At 35.9% G+C, this 13,672-nt stretch overlaps 1 protein-coding gene across 1 annotated transcript in view; it reads right to left on the bottom strand.

Moving 5' to 3' along the window:
* The window catches only part of vwf (von Willebrand factor), a 54,898-nt gene extending 41,977 nt beyond the window's left edge, over nt 1–12,921 (bottom strand). The window contains exons 1-16 of the mRNA XM_065283623.2: nt 12,811–12,921; nt 12,112–12,175; nt 11,857–12,003; nt 11,489–11,591; nt 9,734–9,942; nt 8,352–8,473; nt 8,052–8,268; nt 5,983–6,105; nt 5,536–5,647; nt 5,384–5,430; nt 5,076–5,212; nt 4,867–5,005; nt 4,502–4,602; nt 1,858–2,053; nt 1,429–1,644; nt 1,036–1,276 (exon numbers count right to left, since the gene is read on the bottom strand). Coding sequence (XP_065139695.1) covers nt 1,036–1,276; nt 1,429–1,644; nt 1,858–2,053; nt 4,502–4,602; nt 4,867–5,005; nt 5,076–5,212; nt 5,384–5,430; nt 5,536–5,647; nt 5,983–6,105; nt 8,052–8,268; nt 8,352–8,473; nt 9,734–9,942; nt 11,489–11,591; nt 11,857–12,003; nt 12,112–12,175 — 2,174 coding nt within the window. The 5' untranslated portion in view covers nt 12,811–12,921. The remainder of the gene's footprint in view (nt 1–1,035; nt 1,277–1,428; nt 1,645–1,857; nt 2,054–4,501; nt 4,603–4,866; nt 5,006–5,075; nt 5,213–5,383; nt 5,431–5,535; nt 5,648–5,982; nt 6,106–8,051; nt 8,269–8,351; nt 8,474–9,733; nt 9,943–11,488; nt 11,592–11,856; nt 12,004–12,111; nt 12,176–12,810) is intronic.
* Nucleotides 12,922–13,672: the final 751 nt, after the last annotated feature.

Genomic DNA, 13,672 nt, shown 5'->3' with positions numbered 1-13,672 from the left:
ATTGATTTTATTTCTCTAACACCTGGAGGAAACTTAAAAAAACATTATGAAGAATATTCATGACACTGTTATAAAACTATATGAAAGAGTATTAACACGTAATGACATTTTAATGACAAATTATATTTGTACTACTGTAGTTGAGGTCAAGAAAAATATTCATGACGCTGTTATAAAACTATTTAACAGAGTATTAACACGTAATGACATTTTAATGACAAATTATATTTGTACTACTGTAGTTGAGGTCAAGAAAAATATTCATGACACTGTTATAAAACTATTTAACAGAGTATTAACACGTAATGACATTTTAATGACAAATTATATTTGTACTACTGTAGTTGAGGTCAAGAAAAATATTCATGACGCTGTTATAAAACTATATGAAAGAGTATTAACACTTAATGACATTTCAATTTGTATCACGGGTAAAAAGTGGTCAGTTATGTTGTCTTGGTAATGTCAAGTTGTCATGACAAGTATTGGTTAATGTCAAGTTGTCTTAACTAAAACATCTCATTTCAAACAATGTCATCATAACTGAACAAAAGACACTTAATGACAGTTGTCATAAACATGCATACAATCTACTTTATTTTAATGGCACGTGTCATGTCATGATTATGAAGGTGTCATGTCAGTCTTATGAACACCCCTTCAAGTTAAGTGTTACCACCAGTTTGGAAACCACTGCACTAATAGATTGATCAATCATATCATAATTTGGCCATATTTTGATTACATATAAAACATTTCTGTGCAGTTCCAAAAGTTTCAAAAAGTGTTTTTTTTTTTAATTAGGAATTTTGTGACTTTCTGTGTTTTGTAGTGCTTTATTTTAAATGTTTCATTGTGTGGAGATGGCTGTTATCGAATCCAAGGCAAATTTCTCAAAAATTGGACAATAAATTATATTCAATTCCATTGAACGATGTATACATATACATGCTCAATGTTACTGTAACTGTTTCCTCTCTGTATAGTAATATACTGTTTTACAAATGTTTGTTTTTTGTTAATTATTTATTTTACCAGATGGAGTGATGATCACCAATCATGTCGTTGGGCTCAAAGATTTCTCCATTATAGTGGCATGAGCAGAGGTCAGCAGGCACGCATTCTCCCGCATCACTGAGGAAGAGTCCTCTTGGGCAGAAACAGCCTTCATCACACAACCCGCGACAGTCGCTGTCAGGCAGGGATAAAGACCTACAGGTCTGATTACACACATTTCCACACGCCTCGTACACCTGGTCATCCGGACACGTCAAATCTGTTCAACCACAATCATGCACAATTTTAAACAATAATCAAAATACTTTGACTAAATAGAATCCAAAGAACATGGCAGTGAAGAATGATTTGTAATACATTTATTTATAAGAGTAAACAACAGAAGCGAACAAAAGTGAACATTTCTTATACCACAGTATCCATGACCCCTCCAGTTGATCAACACTCCCTTGGCTGTGCAGGCGGCTGCGTAACTGCGCACAGCATCACACAGACACTCCTGCCCGTCTGCGCAGGTGCAGACATCATAGCGACAGTTCTTCAAATATGGATCGGGGTTCACTTCGTAATGACAGGGTTCAAACTTTACTGAGAGCAGAACTGCGCAGGCCTCTTCTGCAAAACGCACTACAAACACATAAACACACACAGGCAAAAATCATCAAGCTTTCACTTAATGGTGTTTGTTGCCATCTAGTGTACATTTGTGTTTTTAAATGATGATATCATACATCAGTTATTCATGATATCAACTGAAGGTATTCAGACATTACAAAGTTTAAAATGTTATTAAAAATGACATTTGCATGCTGCTTTGTGTAACAGCATGTGTGTATATACCTCTCTTAGGGTTTGAGATACAGGGATCAGACGGTTGTATCTGAATATTTTCACACTCTGGGTTCATCTTCCATGCGTTACCGAATCCTTCAACGCGCGTCTCCACCAGCCCGCCCACCGTTAAGAAGTCGTCTCCTTGGTTACCATTATAGTTACCGCACAGACCACAGGTTTTCCCAGCATAGGCAGGGCTTAGCTGTAAACACACACACACATATGCTCCCATATTAAGCCTGCAGAAATATTATACTGTATTTATATCCCGGGTTGTGTTTCACAGACAGCTGTAATGCACTTTTTGCACTATTAGGTGCTTGAAAGGTTCTTCGCAATGATGCTATTGAAGAACCATTTGGTTCCTGAAAGATTTAGTTAGAGGTTCTTACAAGAACCATTTTTTTATAATCTAAAGAACTTTTTTAACACTACAAAGTACCAGAAAGGTTCCTCAGATGTTAAAGGTTCTTTATGGAACCATTCAGCCAAAATTTGTTCTCTTCTATAGCATCATAAAGCACATTTATTTTTAAGAGTGTAAATTTTTTTTCATCTACTGTAGTATAAGGAAATGATAAAGCAATAGTTCACTCGAATATGAAACTATGAAAATTATCTCATAATTTTCTCTCCCTCGTACCATCTCAAATGTATAAGATCTTCTTTCTTTGGTTGAACACAAACAATTGTATAATAAAATCAGCAGGGTACATTCAAATATGTGAGCACGTCCATAATCTTGAATCTCATTGGTTCTTGGATGTCTCATTACGAAATACATAACACTGGACCACAAAATCTGTCAGCAGGGTCTTTTTTATGAATAAATAGGCTTTCCAGTATATTTAAGATAGACAATAATATAACTATTTATAAATCATAATATTGATTTTAATATTGAAAAAATAAAAATATTGAGAAAATTGCCTTTAAAGCAGTCCTAAGCAACACAGATTACTAATAATAAATACAGTTTTGATATATTTACACAATTTTCAAGAAAAAAATTCTTAGTATTTTGTCTTGTTTTCAGTAAAAATATCTAAAAATTATTAAATTAAGTGGCTTTGTCTTGATGAGCAAAACGACCCAAGAAAATAAGTCTAGTTTTTAGACCAAAAATATCAAATGTAAGTGATTTTGTGCATAAAACAAGCAAATGGCGGTAAGCAAAAAAATCTTGAACATTTTCTTAAACACTAAATTCAAGAAAAATTCAAGAACAATTTGCTTACCCCATTGGCAGATTTTTTTGCTTGTTTTAAGAACAAAATCACTTAAATTTGACATTTTTGGTCTAAAAACTAGACTTTTTTTCTTGGTTCGTTTTGCTCATCAAGAAAAAGCATCTTAATTTAAGAATTTTTAGATATTTCTACTGAAAACAAGACAAAAATACAAATTTTTTTTTTCTTAAAAATCATTTTTTGCTGTATAATGTAGGAAATTTACAAAATATCTTCATGGAACATGATCTTTACTTAATGGGGTCATTTCCCGGACAGGGATTATCTTAAACCAGGACTAGGCCTTAGTTTAATTTTGAAATATAACTAGTTTTAACAAACATGCCTTACTATTTTGAAACTAAACAAAGGGCACTGATATATTTTAAGATATATTACTGCAAGTTGTTTTCAGTTTGAACAGCTCTTACATTTATTTTAGTCTAGGACTAGTCTAATCCCTGTCCGGGAAACCGCCCCAATATCCTAATGATTTTTGGCATAAAAACAATAATTGTGACCCATACAATAGGCAATTGTTGGCTATTGCTACAAATATACCCATGCGATGACTGGTTTTGTGATCCAGAGTCACATACATGAAAACAGTCACAAAAACTTAAGAACCACTGAGATTTTAAATTATCAACATGCTGTCATACAGTATTTGAATTTACCATGCTGATCTGTGTGTTGTTTACAGTAATACTGTACATGATGTATCAATTACTAAATAAGCTAAAAATATTTTTTTCTCTCACAAATGTATTTTAGATTTTTTAACCCACTAGAGTCATTTACTTTAATGATGGGTGTATTTTTTGTTAAAGCAAAAGTGAATATTATTATAACACCATTCCAGCATCTATTGCTATATTCATGGTGAGAATACATCTACACACAAGTTAAAGGAGTAGTCCACTTTAAAGATGGGGCCCATTGACTTACTATAGTACTTTTTTTCTACTATGAAAAGTCAATAGACACCATCTTTAAAGTGGACTACTCTTTTAATATACTGTTAACATAAGTTGGGTATAGCGTTTGGCATATCCAATGACCTAACCTAACCTGCATGTTGTCAGACTTTTGGAGAAAACATGGAGTAAACTTGCAAACTCCACAAAAATTGTCCCCTGATCCAGCCAAAGTTTGATCTAGGGACCTTCTTTCTGTGAGTTAACAGTGCTACCCACTGAGTGCCACCTAATGATGAATGTATTGGAGCTTTACTATGTTGGGCCCCATATAAGTTGATAAAATTACAACATTTTAATATAAAATAGTTTGTGTTTAGCTAAAGAAAGGACATCTGGGATGGCATAAGGCTGAATAAGTTATAAGAATTTGTGAACTAATCATTTACAGGTTTAAGTTTCTAGGTAATCAAAATGACTGGTTTTGAATGAGAGCCAACTCACCCTGAGCAAAACACGACCCCTACCATCCCAGTCCAGATGAAGATCATGTCCATAACTCAGTCTCACGGATGACATCACTGTATTGTGGACTCTTAGTGCACCTACACACATGCACACAGTTACACAATCTGATCTGTATCCATATTCCATAGCCTACTTTTTTGTAGCTTATCCTTGTAGACAATTAAAAAATCACTTTTAAGATTTTTTAAGATTAAGATAATTTCTGTCTATTTTTTCTGTCTATTTTCTCTGTCTTTCTCATGAGATCTCAAGTCTCCTGAAGAGCTTAAAAAAGTGATTTCAGTATCCAAAGAATTATACCAAAATCTCCATTAAATTTTTTTATTGATAATTTAATTCACCGTTTATTAGAGGTGTTTGTACATCCATTCCATCCACAGAGACCACACCCCCATGCTTGAGACGAATCGTCTGATTGGCCAGATCGTAAAACCTCAGGATAACTGATCGCGTGCAGATGGCATCTTGGTCATCCGCACACTTTAAACAGGAAAACTCGTTCATAATCACGAACCCCACAATAATATTTACTCCAGGGTAGATTTCTGACCTGTGCAGTCTCGATGATGGCTGAAAATGAGTTGGTTGTACAGTCCTTAGCCAAAAGATACTGACAAATACCACTGAAGGTGAAGAACTTATTGTCAAAGGTCTTATAATGGGACTGTCCTGTCACCAAACACTCCCCTACAGATAGAGAGAGGACCGATGAAAGATTGTTTTAGAAAACAAATAATTAATTAATGTTAGCTAATTCATTTACTAATGTTAACTAATACAACCTTATTGTAAAGTGTTTTCTGTATTTTCTTGTTGACATGACCTACATAAACTAAAGATATAAACATATATGTTTACCAGGACATTCTTCATTGGTGCATTCCCATGATCCATGGCGACACACACTGAGAAAGATAAGTTGTATGTAAGGGGAATGTTTATTGATATAGCAGCAGGTTTAGGTCATATATGTCTGAATGCAATGTAATGTAAATGTTTGTGTATTCTACCATGTGTTGCAGTCCTGTGCGATGGAGGAACCGGGAGGATAGCGCCGTCCTGCGTGCGTACAGGAGCACTGAGAGACATCAACACAGCGATCTCCATCCAACACCTTACCCACTGACACAAACACATTTACATGTAAGTACTCTTGTAGTGTTCGTGTATCTCAATTGGTGGGATATTGTGTTAGCAGTGCAAAAGATCATGGGTTTGACTTGACATATAAACTGATAAAACGTATAGCCTAAACGTATACTAGTGCTGTAGATGAGTGCAACTCAAGATCAAGACCAGAGATCAAGTCTTAAGTCCAAGTCAAGGCCTAATCCAAAAAAAGCTGGATGGGACTCGACACTTGATCTCTGGTCTTGATTACAAGTCACTTTGGATAAAAGCGTCTGCCAAATGTACACTTCAACAACCTACAGGTATATAAAGCATTTCACTCCCACCTGGGCAGTTGCAGCCATCAACACATTCTTCTTTGCAAACTTCCTTAATGTTCAGACTCTGACAAGAAGCAGAACAGGTCGGGGTGCAGTCACTGTACTCCATGCCAACAGGACACTTAAGAGCTGATCACATACAGACATATAAACATAGAGTGAGGGAAATAAGTATTTGAACACCCTGCTATTTTGCAAGTTCTCCCACTTAGAAATCATGGAGGGGTCTGAAATTGTCATCGTAGGTGCATGTCCACTGTGAGAGATATAATCTAAAAAAAAATTTAGAAATCACAATGTATGATTTGTATGATACAGCTGCAAATACGTACACCTGAGAAAATCAATGTTGATATTTGGTACAGTAGCCTTTGTTTGTAATTACAGAGGTCAAATGTTTCCTGTAGTTTTTCGCCAGGTTTGCATTCACTGCTGGAGGGATTTTGGCCCACTCCTCCACACAGATCTTCTCTAGATCAGTCAGGTTTCTGGCCTGTCGCTGAGAAACATGGAGTTTGAGCTCCCTCCAAAGATTCTCTTTTGGGTTTAGGTCTGGAGACTGGCTAGGCCACGCCAGAACCTTGATAGGTGTGGCTTCTTACAGAGCCACACCTTGGTTATCCTGGCTGTGTGCTTCGGGTCATTGTCATGTTGGAAGACCCAGCCTCGACCCATCTTCAATGCTCTAACTGAGGGAAGAAGGTTGATCCCCAAATTCTTGCAATACATGGCCCCGGTCATCCTCTCCTTAATACATGTGCAGAAAAAAAACCCCAAAGTATGATGCTACCACCCCCATGCTTCACAGTAGGGATGGTGTTCTTGGGATGGTACTCATCATTCTTCTTCCTCCAAACACTTTTAGTGGAATTATGACCAAAAAGATCTATTTTGGTCTCATCTGACCACATGACTTTCTTCCATGACTCCTCTGGATCATCCAAATGGTCATTGGCAAACTTAAGACGGGCCTGGACATGTGCTGGTTTAAGCAGGGGAACCTTCCGTGCCATGCATGATTTCAAACCATGACGTCTTATTGTATTGCCAACAGTAACCTTGGTAAAGGTGGTCCCAGCTCTTTTCAGGTCATTGACCAGCTCCTCCCGTGTAGTTCTGGGCTGATTTCTCACCTTTCTTAGGATCATTGAGACCCCATGAGGTGAGATCTTGCATGGAGCCCCAGTCCGAGGGAGATTGACAGTCATGTTTAGCTTCTTCCATTTTCTAATGATTGCTCCAACAGTGGACCTTTTTTCACCAAGCTGCATGGAAATTTCCCCGTAGCCCTTTCCAGGCTTGTGGAGGTGTTACATTTTGTCTCTAGTGTCTTTGGACAGCTCTTTGGTCTTGGCCATGTTAGTAGTTGGATTCTTCCTGATTGTATGGGGTGGACAGATGTCTTTTTGCAGCTCACAACCTCAAACAGGTGCATCTAATTTAGGATAATAAATGGAGTGGAGGTGGACATTTTAAAGGCAGACTAACAGGTCTTTGAGGGACAGAATTCTAGCTGATAGACAGGTGTTCAAATACTTATTTGCAGCTGTATCATAAAAATAAATAGTTAAAAAATCTTTTTTTTTTGTTTATATCTCTCACAGTGGACATGCACCTACGATGACAATTTCAGACACCTCCATGATTTCTAAGTGGGAGAACTTGCAAAATAGCAGGGTGTTCAAATACTTATTTTCCTCACTGTGTATGCAAATATCAGATCTACATGACATATACAGTACATACTTATACAAAAGTCTTAGGCAGTGTTGGGTGTAACTAGTTACTTAGCAATAAGTTATTGTAATTTACTTTTTTCTTGAAAAAAAGATTAACACAGTCTGAGAAAATAGTACCTACTAAACAGAGTACAACTCACTGAGGGAGGAAACTATGATAATGCAGGACTGTTAATTGGTAGGGCTTTATCAATATGACCTCAAAACAACATGTTTAATGAGACTGCTTTAATATAGATCAACATAAATATGGTTGACGATTAAAGCTTCACTAAAACAACAAAGTTGGTGGTGTCCTAAGAGTTTACAGTATATGTGTGTGTGTGTGTTACTTACAGCACCGGTTCTGTACATGCCAGTTAGACAGGGTCACGCCTCGACTGGCACAGGTGCGGGCGTATTCTAACATGGCCTGGCAAACACACCCATCACCCGTCCCACAGTGACATACATCAGACTCGCATACAGACACGAATGGAGCCGCATTAACAAGGTGCCCACAACGCAGGAAGAGGGTGGAGCTGCTCATGGCTTCACACTGTGACATCAGATCCTAAAACACAAATTCTCAATAATATACCCAACATCTGTATTACAAGACACATAGATTAGATAGTAACAAGGTGAATGTCTGACTTTAACAGATTCTCCGGTGCTGTTGCAGCTCTGTGATGGAGGAGTCACACGTTTACAGGGTTCCTCTGCTCCATTCATCACCCAAGAGTTTGCAAAGTTATATGGGTCATCTGTCACGAAACCTAAAAATATACATGTATCATTTAACCATATATAACCCAAACCCATCTTAAGTAAATTTTTTCTACATAAAACCATAATATAAAGTACATTCTGTGATAAATATATTGACTGAGTAAGGTCATGTCAAAGATTGAAATCAATGTGAAATCAAACTTTGCTCCTAATCTTATAATTTAGATTGAAATTTAGACTGGATTTAACAGACAGGGTCACATATGTCGTCCCATTAACAGTATTTACAAGACGATTAATCGCGACTAATTAATCATTTTGCAGCCCTCCAATATATTATGGATTGCATGGACTATCATGAAGCCTTTTAAGAACATGTTTGGGACATATTTGATCCAAAAAAAACTTAGTAAAGAGGAAACAATAAGTTTGCATAATTTTTTTTGTGATTATTGAGAATCAAAGAGTCTTGAAGTCCATAGTATTATTTAATTTAATGTTGCATTTGTGCCAAATTTATTCATTTCTTGATTTTGGACACAAAATGCTAAAAATGATAGAAACTTTTTCTTGTTAGACCTGACTTACAAACATATGACTATACACTGCAAAAAATGATTTTCAAGAAAAAAAAATCTCAGTATTTTTGTCAGTAAAAATATCAAAAAAATCTTAAATTAAGATGCTTTTTCTTGGTGAGCAAAATGACCCAAGATAATAAGTCTAGTTTTGAAAACAAGACAAAAATACTAAGAATTTTTTTTCTTGAAAATCATTTTTTGCAGTGTATACACTGTAGAAAAGGTGCATTTAAATTTTTAAGTATAATCAACTTGGATTTTTAGTTAAAAAGTCATTTTAACTTTTATTTTATTTTTTATCTTGACTAGTGATGAGTTGCCGTGACTTATAAAATAAAGTTGAAATAAGTTTAACTAATTCAACTTTATTTTATAAGTAACAGCAACTCATAGTCAAGACTTAAATGACTTGTAATATTTTTTACAGAAATCATATTTTACCACTGTGTGTGGACCTACAGGCTTTTCCTATGTTGGACTTATGTAGTACTCAAGTGTACCCAGCAACTACAAAAACTGTCATAGTGAGCGATGACAGCCCTTTAATATACTTCAAACACAAAGACAAGCTCCTAAACAAAGACCATTTAAAGACATTTCTAATGTTTTGTCTTCTGGATGAACATTGACGCCACCTACTTCCCCAGCTCATGTTTTTCCACATCCTGTTCGTGCTGCCTTTTACACTTAATCTGAATGAATGAGAGTTACATGTTTGTGTCTCACCTTCTTGTGCAGTGAAATCGTCCTCCACCAAATAATTGTAGTTGCCGCACAGGCCGCATGTGTGATTGCTGTGTTGTTTGGCAAGAGTGAGTTGTATGTTATGCGAGGAATCTATACGAATTGAGAATCCGAATTCTTCGCTCCATAACCGAACATATCCCAGCTCAAACCCTGCGAATACAGAGCTTGACGCATACGGCAATGGAAGCCTGGAAAACACACACATCCATATTGTTTATACGTAATTCAACTAACTTTTTTATCATTTATTTGACCAATGTTTAGGTTTTTCTTAAGTAGAGTGTGAGTATTTAATATAGAAAAAATGAGAAATTTAAATCCAAACTTATTCTTATGAGTTGAGTGGACTTATAAAAAAGTAAAATTGTTTAACTTAATTTTTTAAGTTAAACTAGCATAAAATATACATTTTTTTAACAAAAATGCTGCATTTTTTACATCGAAAACTGATTGGTTTGTTGGAAGTTGAGCCCTCATTTTGAAAACCTATTTTACTCGCATTGCTTATCGTTAATTGCGGCGATCTTTTCCCACACTGTAAAAGTGAAAAGTTGGATCAACTTGGTAACCGGTAATTGGTATGTTTTCTTTTTACTTAAAGTGGACATATTATAAAAATCTAACTTTTTCCATGTATAATTGGGTTCCCAGTGCTTCTACCAACCTAGAAAATGTGAATAAGATCAACCCAGTAACTTAGTTTTGGTAAACCATTCTCTGCAAGCATGTAAAAAATAGCTTATTGAAATCTGTCTCCCTTTGTGATGTCAGAAGGGGATAATACCGCCTCTTAATCTGCACTATCCAACCACGGCACTGACACGGCAAAAAATTATTTTCAAGAAAAAAAATTCTTAGTATTTTGTCTTGTTTTCAGTAAAAATATCTACAAATTCTTACATTAAGATGCTTTTTCTTGATGAGCAAAACGACCCAAGAAAATAAGTCTAGTTTTTAGACCAAAAATATCAAATTTAAGTGATTTTGTGCATAAAACAAGCAAACAAATCTGCAGTGGGGTAAGCAAATTTTTCTTGAATTTAGTGTTAAGAAAAATTTTCATGATTATTTGCTTACCCCATTGCCAGATTTTTTTGCTTGTTTTATGCACGTTTTTTTGCTTGTTTATCACGTTAGGTAAAAAATGTAATGTGAAAACACTTACTTTTTTAGGTGCTACCAATTAAAGCAACTTTTTAAGTTGAACCAACTTTTTACAGTGCTTGTAAAAAAAAGTTTCCAATAGCACTTTTATAAAAAAAAGTAAAATTGTAGGTTGAATTGATTTGCCAAACCAAGTTTTAACTTCATGCTGCATTTTTTTACAGTGTAGAGAGGTCATTTCGAGGAGGGGAGGAGATATTTTTCTATTAAAGATTATAAGGGCACATGAATTAAAACTAAAATAATAAAGTGCACCGATAAGTCATTTATAATAAACACTACAATATTGTTGGTTGGTACAATCTTGTTGGATCAAGTTTACATGACACATGTGACTTTACTCAGTAAATTGAGTTAAGTGAACTATTTGGCCCAAAAGTTGAGTAAACTCAAAAAAGCTGTGAAACAAGTTCCCTTAAAACTTTAAGTTAAGTCAACATTTTATTTGTATTTATTTTTTTCAGAATAATTCTTAGCATTCCATTTCCAGCACGATTTTAACCTTTTCTTATTGTTTTTCATTGTAAACGTTATTAGCTTTCCTTTAGGATATTTTTTATGATCATGTACCTTTCTGCTCCTTGTGACAATGTTCCATCAACAGAGAGGTGAAGCTCAAAAACTTCTCCAAGAAACACAGTCACTCCTTTCCTTTTCCCATGAGAAAAATCACCTTAACATAAACACAAGCACACACGGGAAGGCATTTATCATGTTGGCATTGTACAGACTTTACTATTCCTTGTCTCGCTGTAGTTCATCTGGTACAGCATCGCAAAGAATGCCCAAGTCCTGGGTCCGATATCCAGGGCACACACAGACAGATAACATTGTATTCTCAATTGTAGTATCTAAGTCACTTGAGAAAATGTGGCTGCCAATTCCATAAACCATTTGTTTTACTCATGTATATACCTCTGTGGGTGACTGGCACTTACCCAGTATAGAGAAGCTTCTTTGTTGGCAGTCTCCAGCCAGCATGTAGCTGCAGTCTCCAGGGAACTCATAAATCACACCGTCAAATGTGTGTATATGCTGCCGGCTAAAGAGACTACAGCGACCAGACCCTTCCACGGATACAAAACCTACAGAGCATACAAGAAAAACGTTTATTTGAAGTGTTTAAACCATCCCAGAGAAAGGCATACTGTATATTAATGTACGAAAGCACACACAAAATGAACAAATCTAACCTGAGAAATGCAAGATGAAAACCCACAAAATTCTGCTGCATCCTTTCCATCTGCACACTTCCATCTGATCAAGAAAATATATTTAAAAGATGATTTTTTTTTAAATAAGTCGTGTTTAACCATTAACCAAACTAATTTTTAAGCAACCCCCTAGCAACAATGCAGAACACCCTAGCAACCACCTAGATACAATGCATTAAAATGCCTTCAGGAGAGCTAGGCAACTGCATAGCAATGGCCTGTCCAAAATCCACAATGCCATATATAGCATCACTGAAAAGTGGCAAGAAAAACTTTCTTTTCTTCAGACATTTACAAATCTAGTTGAGAATGAATGCATTGCAGTGTTAGAGAGCGAGAGCATGTGGATAACACAGCGAAATGCAATGTTTCTGCATGCTTTTTATTTAAAGAGGCAAAAGTTTAAAAGCTGGAAGTGAGAAACAAAGGAACTCTCTGTCAAAAAGTTAAAAGTTTCCACATAGACAGCACATATTTGGGAGCTTAAAAGACCATTTACATTTTTAGCAGATAAACATAAGAGCAATACGGTGACAAATCCAACAGAAACTATTATCTTTTAAAAAAACTAATACGTAGAAATAAATGTACACATATTGCATAATATATTGCAAAGCATAACAACAAAATGCACAGCTTTAAATCCAAAACTTCATGAATAATTTAAAAAAGCCACACCTTTAAAACACCGCTGACCTCTGCCAACCTGTAGGCTCTGCAGCGACAGGTTCTCGGATAATCTTTGAAGGTTTGCGTTCTCCAACGTCTCACAGTTTTGGCATGACTGGAACCTGGTCTTCAAGGATAGAAACATTTATAATAGGAAAAGAGAGGGAGGGATGGTGTGATTTCCGCTTCTTAAAATCATTAAGAGCAGACAATAGAAGGAAGTCTGGGCATTAGAGGACCTGAAGGATTTAGCCTGGTAGTGAAGACAGATAAGACAAACCAACAGTGGATTTGAGTGCCAAGCCAAACAGCACACACACGTACACACAAACCGCGGCATATATGCACAAGCGTCATTCAACATCTTTCCATGAACTGACTGACTGTTGGAGAAACCTCTGGGGAACATTTTCACATGAAGTACATTCATTTTTCATCGTTGTCTTTCTACTGTATTGACCCCTTAGCTTACTGAATGAAGAACATGAAGTTCATATCCTGTGTGTATACCTCTTTGTTTTTCACAAACAGATGTTTGCTGTTTTTTCATAGTTGTGGTTTTTGCAGAAGTAGGAAGCACAAATAGCATCTACATGCACGCACGCACACAAACATTTTAAAGGGGACATTTCACAAGACATTTTTAAGATGTAAAATAAATATTTGGTGTCCCCAGAGTGTGTATGTGAAGTTTTAGCTCAAAATACGCCACAGATAATTTATTATATTATATTATGTTAAAATTGCCACTTTGTAGGTGTGAGCCAAAATGTACCGTTTATGGGTGTGTCCTTTTAAATGCAAATGAGCGGATGAAATGCAAACACTGATCACCATAACGGTGTTTCTTTAAATTGAAACTCAATTGTGC

This window comes from Paramisgurnus dabryanus, chromosome 9 (genome assembly GCF_030506205.2).
Source record: "Paramisgurnus dabryanus chromosome 9, PD_genome_1.1, whole genome shotgun sequence".
Classification (NCBI taxonomy): domain Eukaryota; kingdom Metazoa; phylum Chordata; class Actinopteri; order Cypriniformes; family Cobitidae; genus Paramisgurnus; species Paramisgurnus dabryanus.
The sequence above is the reverse complement of the archived record's forward strand: the minus strand, read 5'-3'. Positions and strand labels throughout refer to the sequence as shown.